General features: G+C 40.0%; 1 protein-coding gene across 1 annotated transcript in view; it reads left to right on the top strand.

The window, feature by feature from the left end:
- Positions 1–27,314, top strand: part of TMTC1 (transmembrane O-mannosyltransferase targeting cadherins 1) — a 272,723-nt gene that overhangs the window by 16,031 nt on the left and 229,378 nt on the right. Inside the window, exons 2-5 of the mRNA XM_077774479.1 lie at positions 4,867–5,044; positions 14,377–14,450; positions 17,777–17,953; positions 21,998–22,204. Of these exons, the coding sequence (XP_077630605.1) occupies positions 4,889–5,044; positions 14,377–14,450; positions 17,777–17,953; positions 21,998–22,204 (614 nt within the window). The 5' untranslated portion in view covers positions 4,867–4,888. The remainder of the gene's footprint in view (positions 1–4,866; positions 5,045–14,376; positions 14,451–17,776; positions 17,954–21,997; positions 22,205–27,314) is intronic.

A 27,314-nucleotide genomic window follows, 5' to 3' on the forward strand; every position in this document is an offset into this window, starting at 1 on the left:
TCCTGGAGCTCTCCTCTGAAGATGCTCCAGCATTTAGGTGGCACCCAGAGGGGTTGCTGCCCCACATTGGATACCACCCGTCTTACCTGTCCCACATGCAGGCAGAATGTCTTCCTCTTTCCTCTCTCTGCACCTGGTAGGTTCTCTCATTCCTAGATTTCTTTCACTGTTAGTTATCTGTTTAGTGTCTCTCTTACTCTGGTAGCAGATGCCATGTCTTCTCTTTGTATCTCTGGGCCCTACATCACACCTGACATGTAGTAGGTACTCAATAAATATCTGTTAGAGTGAATTGAAATGAAAGCTAGTTGGACTTCAACAGACCCCTGTCTGTGGTTTGCTCTGTTTTGATAGCCAGGATACAGTAACTCTTTGAGTTTAGAGTAAACTAAAAGTCCTTGGACAATACTATGTGAATAGTTTTAGTCTAGATTGCAAGTATTTTGTTCTCTTTTATGTCTAAATATGGAATTTTGCTCTTACCCATATTCTGTGTAATCCTGTAAGAATTAATTAACAATATCAGGCATTTAAACTCTTTGTGAATCTTAGTCTCCCAGTACAATGACTCTTCTTCCCAGATAACAGCTTTCTGGCAAGCTTGGTTAGCATATAATACAGATAGTCTTTGATAGAAATATTGGACAGACCAAAGATAATGTCAGAGTCTTGTGACTTACACTGAAGGTCTCCATCTAAGGAGACATTGATTATTATTCACTACTCTTTGTGTTTGCTACAAATCCATCTTCTTGTATCTTGTACACAGGATGATTCTGAAAGATTTTGATAAATGCTTTTGTTAAAATAAAGATATGATGTGACTGTCACATTCCCTGCCCTATTAAAATGTGAGGTTAATCAGTTAAATTCTCTTTTTGTGAACCCATATTGGCTCCTAGGATCAGAGATTGTTTTTCCAATGCTCACAAATAATATTTTGTTATTATTTCATCTTTTTTTGTTTCTGAGAGAGAGAATGACAGCATGAGTGGGGGAGGGTTAGAGAGAGAGGGAGACACAGAATGTGAAGCAGGCTCCAGGCTCTGCACTAGCCGTCAGCGCAGAGCCCGATGTGGGGTTCGAACCCGCAAACTGTGAGATCATGACCTGAGCCGAAGTCGGACGCTCAACCGACTGAGCCACCCAGGCGCCCCTGTTATTATTTCATCTTAAGATCACTTGTATATAGTCTGGAGAGTTCACTCTCTATCTTTTTTGATACTTGGATAATTCTCCTAACTTCAGATTCTAAGTAATTTCTTAAAGATTTGCCAGTATCTGGTACCATGTGAGAGGCTTTCAGTTACCTTAGCACTGCAGTGGTTCCCCGTTCAGTAAATTATTTTTAGATTTTGGGGTGTAAATGAATTCACTTAAAGCACTACATATTCTGCCTTAACCAGTTTCTAGGAATAATAATCTGATGGTAGCTATACTTGCAGTGAACATAATAGCATAAAGTATAAACTTGTCAAATCACTATGTTGTACACTTGAAACTAATGTAATATTGGGTGTCAACTATACTCAAATTAACCCTCCCCAATAATCTGTATGGATAGCACCTGTACATTTTCAGATATGATGCATGTGGATTACAAAGGTGACTCATGCCTATCATTTTGTATCATTTTTAGAAGAGGTATACCACACACCTCATAAAAGTGTGACAATATACTAATAACATCTTAAATGATGCTTTTTACTTTTCAAGTGGTTGGATAGCAAAAGCTTTGGAAAAATAATAAGTTTTTTGTTCTCATTTTAAAAGCAGTGCTGTTAATTTATAATCCAGAATTATAGTATGATTTGAAGTATAATATCTGTGGGATTTGGCTTATTAGATGTCTTGCCTTCTCTCTATTGTCATCTTATGATTATCACAGTAAGAAGCATTCTTGTATACTAAAAAGAAAAGTCCTATTTCTTCTTCTGCTTATACTCAATACTTCTGATAGCAGATATGTAGGACTTCTTTCCACAGTGACCAATTCTCAGTGCCCTGAGACCCTGTATCTGGGTATCCTGCAATTCAATTTAATTCTGCCGCTGTCTGTCTGGAGTTAACATCAGATCCCCTAGGTTAAGGTCTCATTTCCACAAGACTGACCCCATTTCAGACACCACTTGCAAGTCATGGGTCCCTAGGTTGCCACACTTCTGTCCAACATGGTTGTAAATCAGGGTTCCCATGACCCCTTCCTCAGGTTCATAATTTGCTATAATGGCTCACAGAACTCAAGGAGACACTTACTTAATGTTTACTGGCTTATTATAGAATAAAGGATATAGATGAATAATCAAATGAAGAGATGCTTGGATGGGAGGCTCTGTCCCTGGAAATTGAGGTGTGTTACCTGCCCAGCATGTGGATGTGCTCAGCAGTGTGGAAGTTGCCCAAAACCTGTAGTTCTGAGATTTTTATGGAGGCTTCATCACATAGGCATCACTTATAATTAACTTAATCTCTAGCCCCTCTCCAATCCCTGGGGTGGGGTGGAGGGGGAGAAAGGCTGAAAGTTCTAAGCTTCTAATCATAACTTGATCTTTCTGTTGACCAGCCACCATCCCGAAGCCGTCCAGGAGCCCACCAAGAGTCATCTTAGAGCGAAAGATAATCCTATCACTTAGGAAGTTCCAAGGGATTTAGGAGTTCTGTATCAGGAACCAGGGCCAAAGATCAAATATTAGAACAAAAGATACTCCTAGTATCTTTATCACTTAAAAAATTACAAAGATTTTACCATCTCTACCAGGAGTTGGGATGAAGACCAAAATACATATTTATTATATCACAATATCATATCTATTTATATTTGTATCTATATCTGTCTTTGAACACTTCAGGTTATTTCCTCATGGAAGATTCCTAGAAGTGGAATTTTTGATCAAAGGTTATGTACTTCTTGTACTTCTTTTTAAAAAAATTTTTTTAATGTGTATTATTTATTTTTGAGAGAGAAACAAAGCTCTAGTGGGGAACAGGCAGAGAGAGACACACATACACAGAATCCGAAGCAGGTTCCAGGCTCTGAGCTGTCAGCACATACTCTGGCAAGGGGCTTGAACTCATGATCCGTGAGATCATGACCTGAGCCTTAGTCAGGCTTAACCCACTGAGCCACTCAAAAGTTAGGTACTTCTTAAAGCCTTTGCTATATACTGACAAATTTGAGACCTTCCCAGTGGTTGTGAGATAGATTGCCTGTTTTGTTTTTTTTTGTCGTGGGTGTGAATGAACTTTAAATGAATGGCTTAGTTGGTCAGGAAAGCTTGGCTTGGTGAAGTAGACAGTGGTGTAAAATCAGCCTCAGGAAGATGGGCTCTCTGGGAACTGCACCTAAGTTCTCCGAGGATAGGGACCTGGTCTTGCCCTTCTCACAGCTCCACCATCTGGAGCTTCTTGATTTCCAGCAGCTCTCTCACCGTAGGTGGGTCCTCTTGTACTGGAATGGGATGTGAATCTCCGTTCTCTAGCTGCACCTGCCCATTCCTCTTTCCCTCTAGATGGGCCGTTTCGCACTACACGCCTGTCTGAAGGACTCTGAGGTGCATGCAGAGTGGCAGGTCTGCCGACATACAGCTGCCTTGAACAACCTTGCCTTGGTTCCCTGAAGCTGGATTCCACAAAGCAGTTCATTTTTTCTAGGCTTAGTTAGGACCATGATTACTTCAGTGGGAATGAAAATGGAGTCAATTAGTAACTATGACATTTATATTCATGTGTCCAAATAAAGCTTGAGATGTTTAAAATTCTGTTAAATTTGTGCATGAATCAAGTCAAGTATTTAGAATATGCATATGCCATTGCTAAAGTTGATTTTTACCTTTTCAGTTGTTTTGGCAAAGAGGAGGTGTTTCTATAAGAGGAACGGATCAAGGGCATGAGAATAAAGACATGGGATTACTGTTTCAGTAAAATAAACTGGAATATAGACAACTACAGGCAATCCCCCTTAGGGTATATATGCTCCTCCAAAAGAATCATACCCTAGACAATTATTTTTGCTGTAACTCTACAGAGTCCATTGGGAACATTATGTCCTGTTATTAAATTTAAGGCAACCTTCAGAAGTTTCTCTGTTCTTCATTTCTATTTTAGCAAAGTATTTTTAAGGATGTTGAACAATGAATTTCCCTTCTTTTTGTGACTCTCGTTAGTTTCTTCATCATAATCTTAGAATTTAGATTTTGAGATCTGTGGGAATTTGTGTTAGAAAACATTTAATACAAATTCTGAAATCTGTGCTTTTGCTCAGCCTTTTAATTTCAGCTGCAGCCGGTAATAGTGTCTTCAGGTGTGCTGGAGGTCCCTTGTGGGGTGGTAATTAACGATCATTCCCGGTGCGTAGTCTGGAAATTCAGTTCTTGGTGGGTACTCTGGGTGAGAGACTATGTTCATGCTTGATTTGTCTCAACTGTAACCCACAGTCACAGTCTTGTGGCTTTTTTCTCCTCTCCAGTGGCTGTGACTCTGACCCAGAGCGTTGTGGACTTGCTTTTGAACACTCAGCTCCTTGGGAAGAGCTGGCAGTGAAAGCAAGAGTCACATGGGGCTGTTTGCATTAGTCACAGAGCGAAGGAGAAACAGGTTCAGCACCTAGCTGCCTGCCTTCTCAGTGAGGCCACAGGGTTTTTGGAAATAACATTGTATTGCTTTTGCAGTGAGTTTTGCAGATAGGAAAATTCTGAAATAGGGAAAAAAATGATACGTGCATCTAGAGTAACCCGATGTTGGGAGTCATCCATTAAAAATAGTTGATTGAATAGCTTATCTTTTTTTAAATGATCAGTTCCCTCTTTCCATGTGCTTATGTTTTCTGTTTGTGGCTGATTCCATTTTTGTTTTTGTCTTTTTTTACAGGCTGAACATATTTTTGACTGGTATGAACCCATTCTACTTTCATGCAGTGAACGTGATTTTACACTGTTTAGTGACTCTTGTCCTGATGTACACCTGTGACCAAGCTGTCTTCAGGAATCGCAGACTTGCTTTTGCTACGGCACTGCTTTTTGCTGTGCATCCTATCCACACAGAGGCAGTAAGTATCCCTGGAACTCGGTGAAACAATGAACTAAGAAAACAAAAAACACAAAAACACAAAAAAAACTAAAAAACCAAAAACCGAACCTTTTAAAACCATGTGAATTCAAGGCACCAGTAGAGTGTTTGTCTTTATGTATAAATCGTTCTGGTTGACATCTCTTCTTTTTGAATGTTCAAATGACCTTTAGAATTTAACTGCCTTTTAAAATAACCACTGTTATTATTACACATAGTAATAAATAGCTGGAGTTTATCTGAACAAAATGTAAGTACTAATGTGTTTTAAACAGCACAGGGCATTTTGAGAGACTTGTCCTGCCGAGGCATTGTTCCTGCTCTCCATTTGTATTTTACCTTTTCTCTCGGTGCTTCATATCTGGACACTTTCCTACAGTCTGTTTGTCTGAGAACATGCCTAGGGTCAACATGTCAAATTAGTTCTCCTCTCCCGCCTCTCCTTTATTTTTTTTTAAAAAAATGTTTGTTTATTTTAAGAGAGAGGGAGAGGGAGAGGGCCAGGAGAGGGGCAGAGAGAGAGAGAGAGACAGAGAATTCCAAACAGGCTTCACACTGTCAGTGCAGAGTCTGATGAGGGGCTCGAACTCACCAACTGCGAGACCATAACCTGAGCTGAAATCAAGAGTCAGATGCTCAACCAACTGAACCATGCAGCCCTACCTCACCTCCTCCCCTTTCAATTATCCTTCTCTCATTGAAAAACAAAAAGGAATATCTCAAATACATCAGATTTTTACTATGCCCCAGGTGTAGAAATCTCTGAGGTACCTTACAAAGAAACAATTTGATATATTGGTGTCAGCAAAGCCATCTTCATTTAAGGCATCATAGACCCGAAGTAGGGCTTCATATCACTCTCTGTTCTTACACATATTTCTGTGAAGAATAGAGCATGGTATTAGAAATAGGGTATGGGGGCCTGTGTTGATCTTCTGAATTCAGAAGTGAGATGGTTGTCATGGGAATGCATAATAATACGTTCATTTGAACATAAGAAGTCTGATTTGGCCAATTGGTTTTATAATGAGGACTGGTTTTGCCATTTAGGCTATATAATGAGTATTTTCCACAGACAGTATTGTAAATCTATAAGCCCAGGGTTTTGATACAAATATATTTGGAATGAGTGACAAAGAAAAAAAGTAATTTTATAAAAAATTACTTAAGGTAAATTTTCTAGCCCTTTCTTGAGTATTTTGGACTGGAAAGGTGCCATTAAGTGCAAGACTATGAGGTATATAAGTAATGGTCCTTTGGAAAGTCTTGGTGAAGCCATTTTTGCTGTACTTCTGAGAAACTATGAAAGCAAATGACTCGTATGACAGATAACTCTCCTGATGGCTGTGCTGAAATTATTTGCTTTCAACCAAATTAAAGGAGGAACTGATTGAATTGTCAGCTGGTAGATCATTAAACATTATCTAATATGATAGATCACTATGATTTTGCAGATGATCTTATATTCAAAGAGTTGAGTCACTGCTATAATATGGCTACTTCTGTCTCATTTATTTATGTGAACAGTCTATAAAGATGAAAGCTAGGAATGGACCTGATACTGCATTTTTTCTTATTCTAACCAATTGTAATATTTGGTCATAGATAATTGAACTAATTGACCACAAACCTGCTGTACCTGTTATTAAGAAGTGTACTTTTATATCCAAGAGCTATTTATTATTTTTTATAATTTGTGATATATTAAACAATTGTGCATTAATACTAAGTAGAATAGTAATATAAAATTGAAAATTTAACAGTCGTGATCACAGGGAAGTTTACAATAGATTTAAATATATAAGTATTTTTATTACTGAGAAAAGATGGTAAGTAGAATATATAACTGTATATATTATATAATAACTATATAGTACATTAAGAAACAATGCTGAGGGGGAGATAAAATAGAAATATGAGTTCAAGGGGAAATGGGCATGAAATGTCCATCATTTAATAAAGAGCCTGTTCATGTTTGTATAAATGGAGAATAATGAGCTTCAAATTGCTGTGGTACATTCCAGCTTCCATTTGGTACTTTTAAAAGGATAACATTATGGACTTATTTTAAAATATCAGTATTTACAATACATGAGAAATTAGATCCTTGCAAGTATTTAAAATTATGATAAAAAAATTTAGATATGAATTTTAAAAGATGAGAGAGATACATAAGTTTTTGACATTTTTTTTGGAAGAGAAATAATCAAAGACTCCTAGCCATAGAGAATATATGATGCCAGGTCAAAGTACAGTTGAAAATACGTGCATGGAGTGTCTTGGAGAACATTTTCACAGGAAAGAATAAGTGAATAGGACAATACCAGTCTTAATTCTATGCTTGCAAAGAGGGAGAGCAGGTTACCTTGGACAGTGAGATCATGAGCTGGTAGAGTTAGGTCGAGGTCTAAGAAAAAAGAAAAATACTGTTAGCAAAGTGACCTTTAAGAAAAGTTTTCAGTAAGGGGACGTTTGGGAGGTTCAGTCAGTTGAGCCTCCAGCTCTTGGTTTCAGCTCAGGTCATGATCTCACGTTTTGTGAATTTGAGGCCTGCATTGCGCTCTGCACTGTCAGCGCAGAGCCTGCTTGGGATTCTCTCTCTCCGTCTCTCTGCTCCCCACCACCCATGCTTGTGAGCTCATGCTCCCTCTCTTTCTCAAAATAAATAGACTTACAGGCAGAGAAGGACAAATACCATATGTTTGCACTTACAGGAGGATTAGGAGGAACTTAACGGAGGACCATGGGGGAGAAGAAGGGGGAAATAGTNAAAATAAATAAAACATATATTACAATAAAATAAAAATAAATAGACTTAAAAGAAAAGTTTTCAATAAGCTTTTGTTCTAATAAAAAAAAATCCATGATAACACAATTCAAAGGAGTCTGAGAGCTGGACATTTAGGGAAGAAGTTTAAAGAAACTGCTTGCATTCACAAGGAATGAGAGGACTATAGGAAGGAAGTGAAGAAAGTGAAGATATTTGACTTATATAACAGTGTATACTAGGAAGCAAAATCAAAAGACTATTATTCAGCTATAGGTAATAGTTTAGGTTTCTAATGAAGAAGATAGGAAATTAGAAAAAAGGTGTTGTAGAAGACTTAGTGATAAATTATTTAAAAAAAAGAAAATAGATCATAGTATGGCTGGAGAGAGAGTTAGAGGGATGTATCTCCCTTTTGTTAAACAAGAACAAAAATGGGACCATAAGTAATCCCAGGAAAGATGGAGGGTTTACATTCCTGGGAGGAGGGGTTAAAACGATTTTTTAAACGTTTATTTTTGAGAAAGAGAGAGACAGAAGGTGAGCGGGAGGGGGGGCACAGGGTGAGGGAGACACAGAATCTGAAGCAGGCTCCAGTTTTCCCTATGTGGGGCCAAAACTCAAGAACTGAACCATGAGATCATGACCTGAACTGAAGTCAGACACTTAACTTACTGAGCCACCTTGGCGCCCCATGGGGGGAGAGGTTTAGTTTCAACATGTTGGTTTGATCAAAGATTTGCTTCCTTAATTATGTAACAGCGTATAGTAAATGAATACTTGTTTGTTGCAAGCACTGTGCTAGGTGTCAAGAGGGTATGTGGGTGAATAAGGGGTCCCTACCCATAATTTGTTCACAAGCTCCTAAAAAAGCCAAAGAACATAACCATAAATACATATGAGATAAAACAATATATTGTAATAAAATTTCCAATTTAATTATGTAGGAACAAATTCATTTATTTATTTAGTCTTTCAACAAATATTTGACTGTAATATAGTCAGTTCAGGAGGTATAGCAAAATGACTAAGACATTTCTTCACTGGAGTCCTTGTGATTCTTGGAAGAGTTTTCTTTTAATGTTTATTTTATTTTATTTTTTTTAAGAAAGAGAGTGAGCAGGTGAGGGGCAGAGAGTGAAGTTGAGAAAGAGAATCCTAAGCAGGCTCCCTGCTGTCAGTGCAGAGCCCAATGTTGGGGCTTGATTCCACAAACTATAAGATTGTGACCTAAGCCAAAATCAAGAGTCGGATGCTTAACCTACTGAGCCACCCAGGTGGCCCAGAAGGGTTTTCTGACAGTATATTTCTTGGGAAAGAATGGGAAGTTGGTATGCTTTTCTGAATCCTGAATCATGAGAAAAATAAGTAGAGAGCTTAGGAAAATGGGGAATATCATTGTAATTCCCATGTGGGAATTAAAACTTAGCAATCATTATAGAAATGTTACTGGTTGAAAGGAATTCACTTATGTCAAGTCAAAAGCAAGAGCAGGAAATGCTGAGGAGTTGAAGGTTAAGGTCAACGATTCCAGAACTGGGCCAAGAGCACGTAGGAGAGAACTGGTCATGATCTAATTAGCCAGTCAGGCTTTCAGCTATTGGATGTGTTAAGTGCGTGTTTCCTGTCCCTGTCTGACACTAATGGGACTCATTCTTGCAGACAGAATAATCAATAACTTGATACACATGCAATACTTTATACAAGTCCCATGACTGTTATTCTAAGAAATAACAAGTTTTGGGTACAAATTAAACTCTTAATTGGTAATTTCCACATGTGATTCTATTAAGCTCACTAGGACCCAGATCTCAATGTCACATTGTTTGCATCTTACCTGATGTTCACTAATTTTTTCGATTACTTGAGTATTTATTACAGAGTTCAGTTCCCAAGTTACAGCTACTCAGTTGGTGATGTAACTTGCAGCTTGAGGCAGAAGTACATGCTGTCCATCTGCTTGTATTTTTGGCTGCATCCTTTGTACCTTCCAGCACCCTACAGTTCAGCCTACATTGCCATAGAATCAAACCCAGGAGCTCCAACTTAACATCTCCGTTTTCTTCCCATTGTCCACTCCTGTCCACTTTCATTTACTCCATGCTTTCACCCTTCCAGAAACACCTCCTATATTTTCAGACTGCTCTTTCCTCTGCCTGGAGTGCTTCTGTGTTCCTTTCCTGGCCCAAGATTCACATTTGTCTGTCTTGAGCTTACTGAGCCCTTCTTGCCTGTCCTTTAGATGTTAATGTGTAACATCAGCCTTTCTATGAAGCCTTCCCAGATTCTACAGTCAAAATTAATCCCTCCATTCTTCTCATGGCAATGATTTCTCCTCTTTATGATACATGCAGTTTCCTTGTATCATAGTGACACCCTCTTTTGACTCCCCACCAGATGTTTTAAACTTCATGAGGCAGGTTATATCCCTCCAGCTGCCACAGTACCCGGCAAATAGGAGGCACTTGGAAAATGTTTGTCGAGTGGAATAAATCATGCAATTACTGAACATGATGATACTGACTAATTGAATCACAGTGGAAGTGAGTGGTTGGTCTTGACATATAGTAGTTGATGACAAGCACCTTGTTTTTTAAGACATCTAACTCTCTTGTCCCAGAAACCCCAGCTCAGCAGGGATATGTAGAGTAGGTGTTCAGTATAATGCGTGGCGGTTTGAAACTGGCCGCAGAGACTCTCAGTATTAGCACTAACATTTCAACAACCCCTCTGAGCTTCCGCTCTGAGGGACACTACATTCTTTATATCTGGGCACATCCAGCTGGCACATTCTGCTGCTGCTGCTGCTTCCCAGCAGCACTAACTGGCTGCAATTTGAGAAGTAGGCTTCAGGCGCCTTTATCACATTAGTTATGCTCGCCTAGCTTGTGATTGCCTCATTCCAACTTGCTACACCCAATATCAGCTTGCACGTCTTGGTGTTGTGTGAGTTGGCCACATCAGTTGTGCTGTGATGAGTGTCCCTCTGGGTCCAGATGTGTGGCCTTCTCTCAAGGTTTTGTTGCTAGTGGTTGGGCTCTCTGTTTAATCTTCTAGAGGTCTCGCAGGTGATACTGAGCTCAGTGCTCAGAGACGTGGTGGTGTAGACTGAGCAGATCTGAGCTCACAAGTGAACTGTGTGCAATTGTTGCTTTACAGATTGTGAGTCTGAACTGGTTCTTGACACTGAGGTGACACCATATTGTCACTGCGTACCTCCTTTGAGTCATGCAGTCTTCCTGATTTGGCATGAAAATTCCTTATAGATGGATGGATCAATGAACAGTGTGTAGTCCAGGCGGCCACATTAGCTAATAGCTTTTTAACTCTGTACTGCTAGTGTAATTCTTTGGCTGTATCCAGGTTTCTCTTGGTGTACATTAGACTAGAATTTTTCTCAGTGTGTGACTTGCTGTCCATCCTTATGCAGGTATGTAATTAACTTACTTTCTATTTATATTTTAACTAATATATTCATTTATCTAATAAAGTTAAATTAAAATATCCTCCATGTAAACTTTAACAAAAAACGATGATTTATATAAGCCCCAAAGGAAAACCCATTTCAGTGCTGAATCCCACCCACTTTCACTGTAGGGAAAAGGAAGAAAGGGCACTGACACTGAGTGGGTACTTTATGTATGTGTCATCTCATTAATTAAAACAGTAACATGAGATGTGGGTGTTATGCTCATTTTAAAGATAACAAAACCAAATCCCAGAAGTTAAATATAACATTAAGTCTCACTCAAAAGGCAAGAGAATGAGTCTGTATTCAAGCCTTGGATGGTCTAGTTCTATGCATGTGTCCATTCCCTCTCCTCTATAACTGCAAAGTGTGCTCAGTATATGAGCATTTGTAGGTGTATTTCCCACAACACTATTTTCCACTATTAATTATGATTGAGTCTCTAACACACTGTGGACTTCAGGTCCTCTGTGGTTCAGGTGATGCTGTTTTCTGTGCCTGAAATGTCAATCCTGTTCATTTCCCTTGTGAGCTCTGACTCCTCTTTAAGATTCAGCTTGTATGTGGCCTTATTGGAAGCATACTTTGAACCATACCCCATTTTTTTCCTTTCCAGTTTTATTTCTTGGATTTCAGAAAAGTAAGAGAAATGCACACACATTTTAAGTAGTAGTGAAATAATACAAAGATTTATGAAAAGCTGTCTGTCCTCCACCCGTCTTCCATTAACATTAAAAAAGTTTTTTTAAACTTCAAAAATACAGTGACCATATTCTCTTTATCCAGACTCATCAGTTTTTAATATTCTGCCACATTTGTTTTGTCATTCTTCCTCTCTTTTTCTCTCTTAATGTATAAAAATATTATTGGTATTCTGAAGCATTTGAGAGTAGGCTGCATAATTCATGCCTCTTTGCACTGGAATAATTTAGTTGTGTATTTTCTAAAACCAAGGCCATTAGTCATTCTCTTCAGTCTCCTTAAGTTTGGAGTAGTTACCAGTCTTCATTTGTCTTTTTGTAATATAATTCACAGCTTTAAATATAATTTATAACTTCTATTTAATGTACATGATATAAAATGTTTATATATTATAACATTGCAATTAATTTTATATAGTATATATGAAACATTATATCAAATGATTATTATATATAATGTAAAGTATAACACATGATTTGTATGTTAAAATTTATAATATGTAAATAAAATAGTATAACTATATATATTGTATGCAAATACATAATATAGGAATATGTAAAAATATAAAACATATAAGATATAAATACATAATATATGCACATGTAGTGTATTATGCAGGTATATACCTGTAAAATGTAATAATATTATATATGTAGTATTATAATACATTAGATTACAGGAGTTATAATATGATAAATCATGATACAGTATAAATTAGAAAATATTAAAATATTAGAATTTTAATGTTATAAGATAATGTATGATTGTTTTATTTTATACTTTGTTAGTATAAAATATATTTATTTATGTATTTAATAGAATGTTCCTCATCCTGGGTTTGTCTGATGTTTTCTCATGATTACATTCAGGTTATGTATCCTTGGCTGGAATTTGACAAAAGTGATGTTGTGCCCTTCTCAGGGTATCACGTGCAGAGACATGCTAAATCCATTGGCCCTTTATTGGTGAAGTCAAATTTGAATCCCCAGTTAAGGTGTAATGCATTTTCTCCATAGTATAGTTATTCTTTTTACTTTTTCATTTAACAAGTAATTGATGAGGACATGGTTTGAAGCCCTACTAATATGCTTTGCCTCATCAAATCTTTATACCCCAGATTTAGCATCCACTAGTATTTTGTGATGTTTCTTGCTCTATCTAATCTTGACTCTTTTGGACACAAAATGGCTATTTGCCAACTGCACTATTACCTCTACATTCATTAACTTGCTTTTTTAATGTAAGGAAGAGCTTTCTATTCTTTTCCATTCAGTTGCTTACTGTATTTATGTATGTACTTATATATGCATTCATTCATCCATCCATCAGCATCAGTATGCATTCATGGGTGTCTGTTTTTTTAAAATGGTCTATTTTATTATTGTCTTTATTTATTTTGATGTTCAAACAGTCTGATATTTGGTCAGTGGGAGCCCCTTATCATCAGCTTCTGTATCCATTTGACATGTATCTTTAATGTTTATTTATTTTTGAGAGAGAGAAAGAGCGTGAGTGGGGGAGGGACAGAGAGAGAAGGAGACACAGAATCTGAAGCAGGCTCCAGGCTTTGAACCCTTCTGCACAGAGCCCGATACAGGGCTCAAACTCACAAACTGTGAGATCATGACCTGAGCTGAGATCGGATGCTTAACTGACTGAGCCACCCAGGTGCCCCTGCCCCTGTCCCTTTTTGAACACTTTCTTACTTTCTAACACGAGAAGATGATCCACGCTCCTCTTGCATCTCCTTCGCCTCAGCCCTGGGGTCAGCCACTTCTCCAAGGAGCTCACATTCTCTTTAGGAGAGGAATGGTTTGCGGTCAGCTCCGTGATGGCTCGTTGCTACTGAGGTAGCTTGCTTTTAGGCTCTTTCAGTGACAGAACTAAGAAACACACCAACACAGACACACATACACTACATGGCCACTAAGAGTTTATACTCACTCCTATTTTTACCAAAATTATTGTTTCCTAAACTTATTTTTTCCTAGTACTCTGTAAATATCCTCTGCTCCATTAGCACTCTGGTGCCCGAAGACTAGCTCAGTGTCTGGCACCCAGTCATTGCTCAAAAAGTATTTTTGAATAAATCAGCAAGGGAATAAACTTTGGTGATATGAATTGACCTTCTGTAGAAGAAAGGTTAAAATGAAATTAAGCATGAAAATCATTTCCTTCCCTTTCTTTTCCCCTTCTCCTATAAACTTACTGTTTTATATATGATAACCAGGAGTGGGAAGTCCTAAGTCAAATTTTGAAGAAGAATGTGTTTTCTTATTTTATCATGCTTTTCATTCCTCGAAAAGAGAATCCATTTCTGTAACGGTTTTCTGAAAGTGACTTTCTGAGGGTTTTATTTTTTCAAACGTTCTAGGTGGCTGGGATTGTTGGCAGAGCCGACGTGCTAGCATGCCTGCTGTTTCTGTTGGCCTTTCTCTCCTACAATAGGTATGTATGTGGGGCTTAGATGCCCTTCTCAGTGGTCACAATCATGCTCTCCCTTCGGGAGTTTCTGTCGCGTGCATGTATGTGCGTGTGCGCATGCGCGCGCGCGTGGGGGGCGCATGGCGTGTGTGCGCGCGTGTGGGGGGCACACGTGTGTGCACGTGGGTGGGGGCGCACGTGGGTGGGGGCGCATGTATGTGTGTGTGCGCGCGCGCGTGCGTGTGTGTGGACTCCGAGCATCTGCCTGAGAGCGGAGGGAGGCTTCTTCACAGTGAAGCACTTAGAAAGCCTCATGGAGACCAGGATAGGAAACCTGCCCTTACTGAATGTGAGGCTGCTCTTCCCTCCAGCCATATTCTGAACGGTGTCATAGCCTTTTATTTTATTTTATTTTTTTTTAAAAAAAAATTTATTATTTCTAGGAGAGAGAAAGAGTGAGCAGGGGAGGGTCAGAGAGAGAGGGAGTCACAGACTGAAACAGGCTCCAGGCTCTGAGCCGGCAGTCAGCACAGAGCCCGACACGGGGCTCGAACCCACGAACCGCGAGATCATGACCTGAGCGAAAGTCGGACGCTTAACCGACTAAGCCACCCAGGCGCCCCTGTGTCATAGCCTTTTAAAGGAACTGCTCTCCCCGTGCTAGGAAGACAAGTTCTTACTTCTTGATTATTCCTATTTGTCACTTCTGACTGAGAATGGAATGTGAAGTCTTCGCTCCGAGCCAGTATGTATTGGATGGAGTCCTCTCTTCCATTTGGCCATGATTGGTTTAATTCCTCCTGTTCGTTTTGGTCCTAATTTTTTTTTTTTCATCTTTATTATCCCCAGAAAAGTAGCTCAGAGCTTAAAATAACAAGGCTGAATTAGAAGTAGTATTTCTCAACCATGGTTTTCTAATTTACACACCCTTTCATCAAAACACAGAAGTCCCTTGCTTTGGCATACTGAAACACAGTACAGTAATTTCCCATTAGATTGCCCCTTCTCCTCCACGTACTCAGGTTCTCACTTGAGTTATGACTTGGCCACATAGGGAAAGGGACAGGTTGAAAAGACAATGGGAGTGGGGCTGATGGCTCAGATGGTGGCCCAGAAAAAGGGTGAGTGAATCCTGTTACCCTGCATTGTGGAGGGATGTCTGGTTAGGGATTTGTGAGCTTTGACCTTTGGCTTAGTTTGATGACCTACCATCTTACAGAGCCCCGTGACCTTGAAGAATACAATTCTAAACAAGTGGCTCTCAATAGGGAGCACTTTTGCCCTTCCCCTGGAGATATTTGACAATTTCTGAAGACACTTATGCTTGTTGTTAAGTGTAAAGGTGCCATTGGCATTTAGTAAGTAGTGGCCACGCATCCTACAATGCCCTTACAACAAAGAATCATTTTCCCCAAAATGCTAGTAGTATCGAGATTGAGAAGCCCTGTAATAAACAGGTTTAGACCTTGGATGATCAAGAATGAAAAGAATTAATTCTTACAAAGTTTTGGTTTAACGAGGGGAGCCTTTTCTTGTACAGGTTTCCCCTGCTATTGAAAGTAGAGCATTTCTCTGAAGGCTTTTGTAAGCTGAAATGGCCCAAAGTGAGGAAGCAATTACCATTAATTAATATGGAAAAATTAAGGGCATTCCCAGACCCAAAAAACAACTTCTCTTAGGCTTTTTCTGATATCTTAGGACACATCTTGCTAATGAACTCATGGAATAAATAGAGATAAGACTCAGAGGCTCACGCAGTGCAGCACTCTGGAGGCTTGGTGCTGAGACGTGGGTGTGGTTCCCGGAGAAGGAACTTGTTGAGGGGCAGCTCTTGCAGCTTCAGGGGCTCACTGCCTCTACAATGGTTCTTACAAAATAAATGCTGAACGCTGTTTTTGCTTTTCACTGCTTTTCTATAAAAGCAAAGATCCTCTTCAGATTTCTTCCTGTTAGTGAAAATAGGTACTAAGGTAGATCTTTCATAAAAGTGAAGTGCCAGTAATGTGAACTTTCAGAAAGCGGGAGACACCTGTGTGGTACTAGTCCTCTAGTTTCCTCTATGGAAAGTCACAAAGCTAATCGTATGAAACGCTGTTGTGAAAATCTTAGAAATATAAATCCAAATTCACCAATTCGTTGTTTCCTGATTGCTCTGGTATTAAAACAAGATTCACATTCGCTGTTGCGTTTAAACTTATTCTGTGCAGCTTTTTCTGTGTGGTTGATGTGTTCGGGAATATGATCAGGCCAGCAGCGTGTCCGTATCTGTGTGATAATGAGTCGCGGTGTTACAGTTTCTGTTGTGCGTGCCATTTGCACTTTTAGCAACGTAAGCTCTAGACCACCTTCAGAGGAAAATGAGTATCTACTGCACATAGAGCATATAATTTGGGTGATTGTTCCTAGACGTAACAGTAAGAGTAAGGTGTCACAGCTACAGAAATATTTGCCGTTGCTTCAGAGGATTGGGGCAAATGGGTGTGGTGCCTACTGAAGAAATAGCGATTTTTTTTTTTTTTTTTTTTTTTTTGGTGGGGGCTGATTCTGTTGTAAAGTGAAAAAAGGATTTATAGCTCTGGGAGATTTTTGGAAATCCCTGCTGGAAATTATACTGAGAAATATACCACTTTACCTAATACATCCCCTTGGAAAATAAATCTAAAAATACAAATTAACCAGAAGAAAAGGAAAAGGCCAAAACATCTGCATTTTCATCATAGAGAAAAATCAGGATTATATACATCCACTGACTGATTTGTGAACAGAAGCATATGAAACACTTTCACTAGAAGAATAATAATGATGTGATAGCCACTTCACATGTGAGAAGTCATTTATGTACTCCTGCCTGCAATACTGTGATCCCATTTCATATATAAGAGAACTGAGGCAGAGAGAGGCATACTAACCTGCCCCATAATACCCTGTTAGTTAACTGCAGAGCTGTGATTTGAACCCAGGGAACCTGGCTCCAGAGGTCATGTTATGAGGCTTGGTAACTTGTATTATTCACTTAAAACATATTGACTAAATATCCTTCCATGCCACTAACTGTATCTTTATGGTAGCATTTAAAGTGATTTTTGTGTGTGTGTGTCCATTTGTTATATGCCATATTTTATCATAATTTATATGTATTTTAATTTACATACCAAAGTCCAGTGTTGTTGGACATTTACTTTTTTTCCTCTTTTCAATTTTAAATAACTCTGATGAATATTCATGGAGAAATCTTTGTTCACCTACTTAGAATATGATGAAACAGAGTTAAATCATATTTTTAAAAGTTGGTGTTTGTCACTGACCCATATTTCTTCTTAGATTAAAAGCATCTCAATCTTGTTTTCCAGGAGTGTGGACCAGCGTCATGTTGGGGAATGTTTCCCTCCCACGGCTTCTCCCTTCTTCTTGCTGCTCAGTTTGTTTCTGGGGACCTGTGCGATGCTGGTGAAGGAGACCGGCATCACGGTGTTTGGGGTGTGCTTGGTTTATGATCTCTTTTCCCTATCCCACAAGCAAGAGAAATCGTAAGTCATTTTAAAGTTTTGCTATCAAGCAGAGCGTGTGCAGAGAATTGCTTAGATCAATAGCTTTCAAATTTTCTTAAAAAAAAAAAAAAAAAGTATACCCTTTTGTTAAATCGAACCTCACCTTGGCCCATAAGTTAGTAAGGCTCGTTTTGTTAAAATAAATGCATTAGATATGTTCAAACTCTTCACACTTTATAAAAATCAGTGAGGACCCTAAGGATTTTGGGAGCCCCAAATTTGGAATTGGTGAGTATCCATGCCGATTACAGGTTTATATTGCTAGATTGTTTTCGTTGCATGCTATGGAGACCTTGATTCACAAAGAGAAGCGGTTGCAAATGATAACAGTTTTGTTTTTTTTTTAATGGCTTGCCTTGAATCCCTGCATTCAAATGAGTGTTACCCATCAAAAAGCACTGCTAAGTTGGAAACTACTTACTCATTCTAGAGATGATGCTGTTACTTAAGAATTTTGGGAGTCTCCTTTAGGATTTCCACAAAAGGAATACTCGCCTGTTATATTCAAATTAAAGGTCAAGTTTAATTAGGAGCCCATTTTCACTTAGAGAATGTAAGCGCGTTAAAAAAAAAAAAGAGGGGCGCCTGGGTGGCTTAGTCGGTTAAGCGTCCGACTTTCACTTAGGTCATGATCTCGCGGTTCGTGGGTTCGAGCCCCGCGTCGGGCTCTGTGCTGACTGCCAGCTCTGAGCCTGGAGCCTGTTTCGGAGTCTGTGTCTCCCTCTCTCTCTGACCCTCCCCTGCTCACGCTGTCTCTCTCTCTCTCCTAGAAACAAATAAAAAAAAATTAAAAAAATAAAAATAAAAACATAAAAACCATTAAAAAAAAAAAGAATTTAAGCATATTCATTGTATCCTGTAGACTATAGATGGTAAGAGAGAATGCTATGGCCTATTGAAAGTTGAAGCACATACTATATTTTTCTTTCTCTATCATCAAATCCATAATTACTTACAGTTTGACATGCAGACCCCATTTTTCAGTAATTATAAGGCCCTTACTTTTCAACTCTTAAAAAATGTGGTTGATTTATTCTTCTGCATTATCTGATGAAGAATTTTAGCTTTAAAAAAATCTTGCCTTTTTATCCCATTCCCTATCTCATTATACTCCTTGACATAAAGATAAGAGCAGTGTTATTGAGTGGCAACAAGCTGAGATGAGTCATTAAATTCTGATCACCTTCCTGCCTGGGCGTGCTTGGAGATAATTTAAATAGACTTTAGTGCTCTATTGGCTCTCTGTAAATCTCAGAGGCGTGTAAAAGGAAGGAGCTCAGTTATCATTTTGACCTAAGCTCCTGCCAAGAAAGCTGTGAGCCAGAGGACCTCCCCTTGGCTTATACGAGAATGCTTTTCCTCTACAACCTCTCAACGAATGGGAGTAATTGCAGTGCCTGCCTTACTTTTTACAGAACAACCTAATCAAACTCATCTTGCTTCCCACTTTCTTCTTGCATCATTTTTGTCTCCGCCTCCTAACCCCTATCTGCTTTGCTCGCTGATAACAGAAAGCTGACTTCAGACCCTCCCCTGTGGTCCAGTCCAGAGGGATTTTAACTTCACCATTGAAGTCGTGTCTCCTCTCGGCTCCGGACTTTGCAGCCCACCATTGCCTGTATACAACCTTCTTTTTCATTTGATCACTGTTGAGCCAGGCCTTTTTCAAAAGGGATGATTGTCTCTTTAATTTCTTTAATAATTGTTTCTGGCCTTCATTATACTAACCCGTTTGATGTTCTATGGGAGAAATCATACTCCTGATATGTAGCTCAGAAGTTGAAAACTCATAACCTCTGCTTTGTTTTTTAGTAACTTTTGGCTCTCACACCAGCAGCTCTGCATAAGCGGAGACTTTCATTCTTTCCTCCATCCTTTTCTCCACCCATTCAACACATACTCGTTCTGTGCCTGGCCAAGAAGGAGACGGAAGATTTCTTCCTTCCAAGGGCATATACAGTATCAGGGAAGACAGACATTGCATAAGTAATTCCATGAGTAACTGCTTACAGTTGTGGAAAGTGCTAGGAAGGAACGGAGAGCATGCACCAGGGAGGCCTGGCCAATAGCGGTTAGTATCTCTTGGGTTCTGTCCACGTGCCAGGCACTGTGCTGCACCATTCACAGATTTGAAGTCACTTAATGCCCACAATCACTGTTAGCCTCATTTTATGAAGGAGAAAACAGAATCGCAGAAGGTAACCTCTCCAGAGTTACCCGACCCCAGGTGGAGCCAGGATTGGGACCCCTCTCTGTGTGACTCCAGAGCCACTGGCCTGCCCCTGAGCACCCCTGCCTGCATGGAAGGAACACCGAGCAGAGACTTAGACGCCTTCCAGGATACCTGCGGCTCAAGACCTGAGCTAACATTTGTACCATGAGGTCAGCTCAGAGATTCTGAGTGTAATAGGGATCATGACTCTTGAAAATTCACAGAACTGTGTCCCCTTTTCCCAGAATCATGTACATACACACAGCTTTGCACAAATTCTTAGGGCTCTCCTTCTACTTTAAAATGTTCATTTAAAAATTTTTTAATGTTTATTCATTTCTGAGAGACAGAGGCAGAGCATGTGCAGGAGAGGGGCAGGGAGAGGGAGTCACAGAATCTGAAGCAGGCTCCAGGCTCTGAGCTGTCAGCACAGAGCTCGACACAGGGCTCCAACCCACGAACCATGAGATCATGACCTGAGCCGAAGTTGGATGCTTAACTGACTGAGCCACCCAGGTGCCACTGATCTGTTCATTTAGGATAAACCTCTTGGTATTAGGTTGTTCTTGAGGTCTTTTATCATATGATCCAGGCAGCAGGAAAGAAACAGTAACAGAAACAAATGTTGGAAGACTCTCTTACATGAAGAACAATTTTTTCCTAAATTTTAGTATTAGACCATAGGAATGGAATGGGATTTCTTTGATTTGATATCACCTTTAGAAAGAAATATTTTCAGTGAAAGATCAGCTTCTGAAAGTGAAATTTCTTTTTACTTTTCTTTCTTTTCTAGATAATTGGATATAATTTCCAATATGCAGAGAATAACATTCCCTGACTCCTGTCCCTACCTCTTTCTGTAGGAGTAACCATAATCCTGAACTTGTCACTTTTCATTTCTATGATTTTTATGCCATTACTTAATATGTATCTTTTAACATATTTTCAAACTTTATACAAATAGTATCACTTGCTTTTCTTTTTGTGTAACCTTGAGACTTTTGAGATTCATCATTGTTGATGCTGTAACTGTAGTACAGTCATTTTAACTGTTGTATAGTATTTAATTATCACAATTTATTTTTTTCTGGATTTGGAATTTAGGCAATTTTCACAATTTTCGCTATTATAAACTATGCTGCAATGGATTTTGTGTGTGCGCAAATACATGTGAGTTTCTCCCAGCCATAACCATAGGAGCGGAGTTGCTGGGACCATGTATAGATGCATGGTCACTGTGGCCCATGCTGAGGCCTTGCTCCTGAAATGATTGTAACAGTGTCTGAGAATCCCCTTTGCTTTTTCCCACATGCTGGGCATCACTCGGTGATATCAGGTGTTTAAATTTCTGTTTGTTCAGTGATTATGAACTGTGTCTCAGAGGATTCATGAAAGAAAATGTAATCAGGGTACATTGGATGGATCAACTATGAGCAGTATTTTATAAGATCAAAATTATGTAAATCCTGAACATCACTTCAACCAAATATTTTGAAAGAAGTCTATATTTGGAGGGTGAAGGGTGCAGAAGAGGGTGTGCATGTGTGTGTGTTAGTGACCATGCGAGAGGGACCGAATCCTAGTCTTCTATAGTAAGTCAATATAAGTGCTAAAATAAAAAGAAATATGTTCTCCTGTTGCTATTTTTAAAGTAATGTGATGCATACCAGAAACAAAAGAGCGGAAAGACTTGAGAATGGTTGCTTCCAGGGAGCAAGACTTTGGAGTGGGCCAGGGGACTGCTATTTCTTGTTGCAGACCTTGTCATTCTGTCTGACTTTGTTTCTGCTGCGTTCCATGTGCACAATTAGGAGCAACGGGGTCGTCCATCAGTGCAGCCCGCAGCAGCCTGGGAGTCCCCCGCCCCCGGCACTGCCCACACAGCCTCACCGGGAGAATGGGAAGCAGCATCGATTTCCTCACCGAGGAGCTTGGGGTGGCTGCCACTCGCCATTGCCACAAGAACCCAAGAGCAGTGGATTCCCAGTGTCTCCTGGAGCTGTGTGGTCCATGATGAGGTACTGAGCTGGGCTCCCCACGCCCGCATTCGCCGTCCAGCACCACCTGGTGTAGCATAGGTTGGTGGGAGAAGTAAATGCTGAGTGGGTTTTTTCTGACTTCCCATCTCTCTCTCCTTGTTTCCCTAGCTCCCTTCTTCTTTCCCTTCCTCCCTCTTCCTGTCCCTTCTTCCCTTTTCCCTGTATTAGATTTAAATAAAAAAGGAGTAGCTAGAAGAAGCAAGTAGAAGCCCTGCTTTCTGCCTTGATTTGGAAGCACGGGGTGAGATGTGGGTCTGTGAAGCCTCAGTTAAGAAGGACAAACACTTTACTGTGTCCCCAGTGGAAGAGCCTTGCATTGGAGAGCAGGTACCCTCAGTTTTCTGGGGGAGGAATCACTCCACCTCCCCCTGCTTACTCCCCCTGCTCGTTGTGTGTGACAGGAATTTATTCCAGCACAGGTATGGGAGGAAGCCCAGGGGACCCTGCTTCTCAGAAATGTTTTTGAGAATGCAGGAAAATCTTTTCTGAAGCACGGGGTGTTCTTTCCTTTTACGAATATTTTGACCTCGCCATGAAAATTAACATGGATTTATCAGATTGGGTACTGACTAAATTAGGTTGCCTCTAAAATAGCTCAAGCCATGGGCAAGTTAGAATTTAATAAAGATGGAAATTAGATTCATCCTATTAGCACTTTACCACTTCAGATTGCTGTTCTTATTCCTCTGTGCTCCCAAAAAAACTCTTGTTTCAGGGTCTTAGTTTCCAATTATTTCTGCCTTTGCCTGTTTCTTTTCTTTCTTTCTTTCTATTTTTGGATCTTGCTTCATTCATCAACACATCTGCTGAGCATCTCTCATGTGCCAGGTACTGTTCTGGGCACCAGAGACGTCCTGGTGAATAAGGAGGACAAGGTCCTTGCTCCTGTGTAGCTGACTTTCTAGTAGAGGAAGACAGATACTAGATAACCACCAAGGAATGGACAGAGTGACGGAGAGTGATGGAGAGCAGTGGGCTGGCCTGGCCTGGCCAAAGTTGTGCTGGTTGGTAAGGGAAGGCCTCCTGAATCCTTGAGAATGACAGGAGGAGCTAGTCCTGCAAAGACCTGCCAAGATCTGGGCAGAGGGCTCAGGCCATAGAATGAGCAAGTGGGAATTGGAAGGGGGCGAGGTCAGGAAGGGGGAGAGGTCAGGAAAGGGGTAGGCCCAGATAATAAAGGGTCCTGTTGTCCATGAAATCAACTTTGGATTTTATTCTGGGTGGAATAAAGGTTTTTTGTTTGTTTGTTTTAAGTGTGGGGAGAAATTATTACATTTCTCTCTTAAAAAAATATTCCCTGGCTTTGTCATAGTGCATGATGTGAGGGGGCAAGAGTAGAGCAAGGAGGAGGGTTTGGAGGCTTTTATACAGATTGAGTGAAAAAGAAAGATCCCGGCCAAGGTGACAGGGACTGGGATGAAGCAGTGTGTTGGATTTGGGACATCTCTTGGGTATAGATCCCATAGGACTAGCTGATGCTTGGGGTGAAGGAGGGTAAGGGAAAGGCAGGAAATGTGGATTTTAGGGTTTCTGGCTAAAATAGATGGGTGCATGGTGATGCCAGTTACTGAGAGAGGAAGGCTAGGGGAGAAATAGCTTTTCTGGGAGTTAGGGGTGGGGTGAAATCACAGAAATGTATGAAATTCCTAAAGAGAAAGAAGGAAGATAGTCAAAACATTGAGGAAATCTTGACTTTTTATTTTTATTTTTATTTTTTTTGAAATGTTTTATTTATTTTTAGGAGAGAGAGAGAGACAGCGTGAGCAGGGGAGGGTCAGAGAGAGAGGGAGTCACAGACTGAAACAGGCTCCAGGCTCTGAGCTGGCAGTCAGCACAGAGCCCAACGCGGGGCTCGAACCCACGAACCGTGAGATCATGACCCAAGCGAAAGTCGGACGCTTAACCGACTAAGCCACCCAGGCGCCCCGAAAATCTTGACTTTTTAATGGAGGAAAAGAAGACAGCATTTGGGGAAATTGTAAATTTTTTAAGGAAAGGCCAAGAAGGAGAAAAAAGAAGAATTAATAGAATATTGGAGACTTCCAAGGTGGACTTGAAAATGTGACTCTTGTGAAGGAAGGACCATGTTGGGCTTTGCTTCCATTTGTGTCCCCAGTTACTTTCATAGTGTCTGGATAATTGTAATTGCTCAAATATTTGTGAGATGAACAAATACTATGAGATGAATAAATATTGTGAGATGATTAAGTAAATGATCTGATGGTAAGAAAGTGTTGGAATGATTCACAGAAAGAACATTTTCAGTAAATTGGACAGTGAAGGAATAGTGGAAAAGGATGTTATCTGGAGGGGTGTTAGGCTTTCGTTTTCATTTTTCTTTTAAATTCAGTGGACGTGTGTGTATGTAGATAGAGAGTTGCAGACGTAGAGGGAAGAAAGACGGCAGCAGAGAGGGATGCAATGAAATATGAATACCAAAGGGGATGCTGGTGAATGTTTAATACCTCGCTCTCCCAAAACAGGAACCTGACCTGTAGTGTTCACTAGTTTTCATGTAAATACTCCAACTTTGGCTCATTTCAGGCTATAAATGTGATATCACTGACCATGGAGTTGGAGGAGATATACTAGAGGTCACCATTAGGTAGTATTTCCACTGCCTAAAAGACAACAGGCATAACCTCAAGAGCATAGATAATAGTAAAATGAGGTAAACCAGCAAGTGATGAGCTTTGAGTGTTTACCCTCTTTGTCTTTAATATGATTTTAAAACTTTTAAGTTTAATTTTCAGTAGTGACCATATTTAATAACTGGCCTACTGAATTCCTAAAAATTTACTAGACACCTTCCATAAGGCAGTGTGAGTTAGCCCCAGCACACCAGTGAAGAGGGTCCTTCTGGAAAAGGAAGAAAATTTGATTTCTCTTATCCATCTACTAGGCACCAGGAAGTGGGCAAGCATTTCCCCGGTGTTACCCCGTGGGACCATCACAGTATCCATTTAGGGTGGCCATGACAGTTCCCACTGCCAGGAGGAAATTGGAGATCTTAGGTTAAAAAACATTGTCCACATTTACATAGTAGGTGTAAGGTCGGGATTGGAACTCAAGCTGTTTGACCTCTAGACCTGTGCTTTGCCCGTTGGCCATCTCTCAAGTCCCGAGTCCCCACCGAGGACTCAACTTTGGGGAGGAGACACCTGTATCATTTAATGTGGAGTTCGCCTCTCTGTTGAACTCTCAGGAGGTAGAAAAATTCTTGTAATCATTCTTGGTCCACAGGTGAGGAACCTTTTAACTTGCTTTCGTATAGGGTTTGGTGCTAACGCATTGAATCAGATGATCTGCTTTTGTAGGTTACATTTTATTTTGTTTGTTTTTAACCTGAGCACCAGGGTATTTATTTTAGGAACAACAGTGTCTGAAGAGCATATACAGTACAGCTGGAACTGGGTCAGAGGCTTGCTGAGTTCCCATGTCTGTGGACAGGCAGGACCATTTTCCTTCCCTTGGAGAGTGTCATATATTTTCCCTCTTTGGAAACGAAAAGGATTATATTTTTGAGTACACGTTTGATTAGTATTAAAATTGTTTTTGAAATCTATGCTTGAACTTCTGATAGAAGGTAGTCAGGCAAAGCAAATAAAAGTTCAAAAAGGCAGCTCTGTCCTAGTTCGTAAGATCTCTACAGACAGCACCTAAATCATGGTTGCTTTGTTTATTTTGTCCTGGACTAGTTAATCTCCGTGAGCCTCAGTTTCCTCATCTCCGAATGGGGAAAGCAGCAGTAATCACATTTTACTCTCAAATTGGTTGTCAGGACTAAGGGCAAACATACAGGTAGTAAGCATGTGAATGGGTGTCTGGCACACAGGTGGCAGTTCAGAACATGGCAGCCAGCTTCATCATTATTAGTAGTTAATGTTCTGAATTTTCTCATTTTTGTGTGGGTTTTTAAACACCAGGATGCATCGCGAAAACGTGAACCTGAAGCATGCAGGCAAGGGGTGAGGAGTTTGTGTGGGACCTTTTTTTATTATTATTATTGACCTTTAAGCTTATTTGCTAGTATACATTTGTATTGTGTGTATAACATTAGGCTGGTGGGACGCCTGGGTGGCTCAGTCGGTTAAGTGTCTGACTTCAGCTCAGGTCATGATCACACGGTTCATGGGTTCGAGCCCTGCATCAGGCTCTGTGCTGAACATTTGTTCAGAGCCGGGAGCCTGCTTCAGATTCTGTGTCTCCTTCTCTCTCTGCCCCTCCTCCACTCACACTCTGTCTCTCAAAAATAAATAAATGTAACAACAACAGCATTAGGCTGGCAAAAACCTGGGCTGAGCACTATGACTTAAAATGTTTTCAGAAGATGGGGCACCTGAGTGGCTCAGTCAGGTAAGCATCTGACTTTGGCTCAGGTCATGATCTCACAGTTCACGAGTTTGAGCCCCGTGTCGGCCTCTGTGCTGACAGCTAGGAGCCTGGAGCCTGCTTTGGATTCTGTGTCTCCCTGTCTCTCTGCCCCTACCCAGCTCAAGTTCTGTCTCTTTCTTTCTCTTTCTCAAAAATAAATAAACATTAAAAGAAAAAAAATGTTTTCAGAAGTTACTAAGTGCAGCGAAAAATCCCAACCTGGGGGGAAAAAGACCCCTAAATTTATTTAGTTGATGATTTCTCTGTGTGATTTGGTGGTTGACTTATGGGCAGAAAGTGAAATAAAAAACCTCAGACTTGGGGTCTACACTCTGGAATCAAATAAAATTTCAGTTGATACCATGTTTTACTGAATTACTCCATGTGAAATGAGGAATGTTTTGTATTAAACATGCCTTCCCTCATCTTCTCCATTATATTAAATTCATTCACACATGGACACACTTTCCATTTTACATTGGAAAGGTCAATGAATTCTATATGAAATCTTATCTTTGTAACTCATATTGACATCTCCATATAACAATAGTTACTCTTTGTATATATACTTCATTGATTTAATATTTATTTTTTATTTTTTATTTTTTTTTATTTATTTTTTTTTTTAAATATTTTTTATTTCTAGGAGAGAGAGACAGCGTGAGCAGGGGAGGGTCAGAGAGAGAGGGAGTCACAGACTGAAACAGGCTCCAGG

The sequence above is a fragment of the Crocuta crocuta genome, unplaced genomic scaffold (genome assembly GCF_008692635.1).
Source record: "Crocuta crocuta isolate KB4526 unplaced genomic scaffold, BGI_CrCroc_1.0 scaffold176, whole genome shotgun sequence".
In the NCBI taxonomy this organism is placed as follows: domain Eukaryota; kingdom Metazoa; phylum Chordata; class Mammalia; order Carnivora; family Hyaenidae; genus Crocuta; species Crocuta crocuta.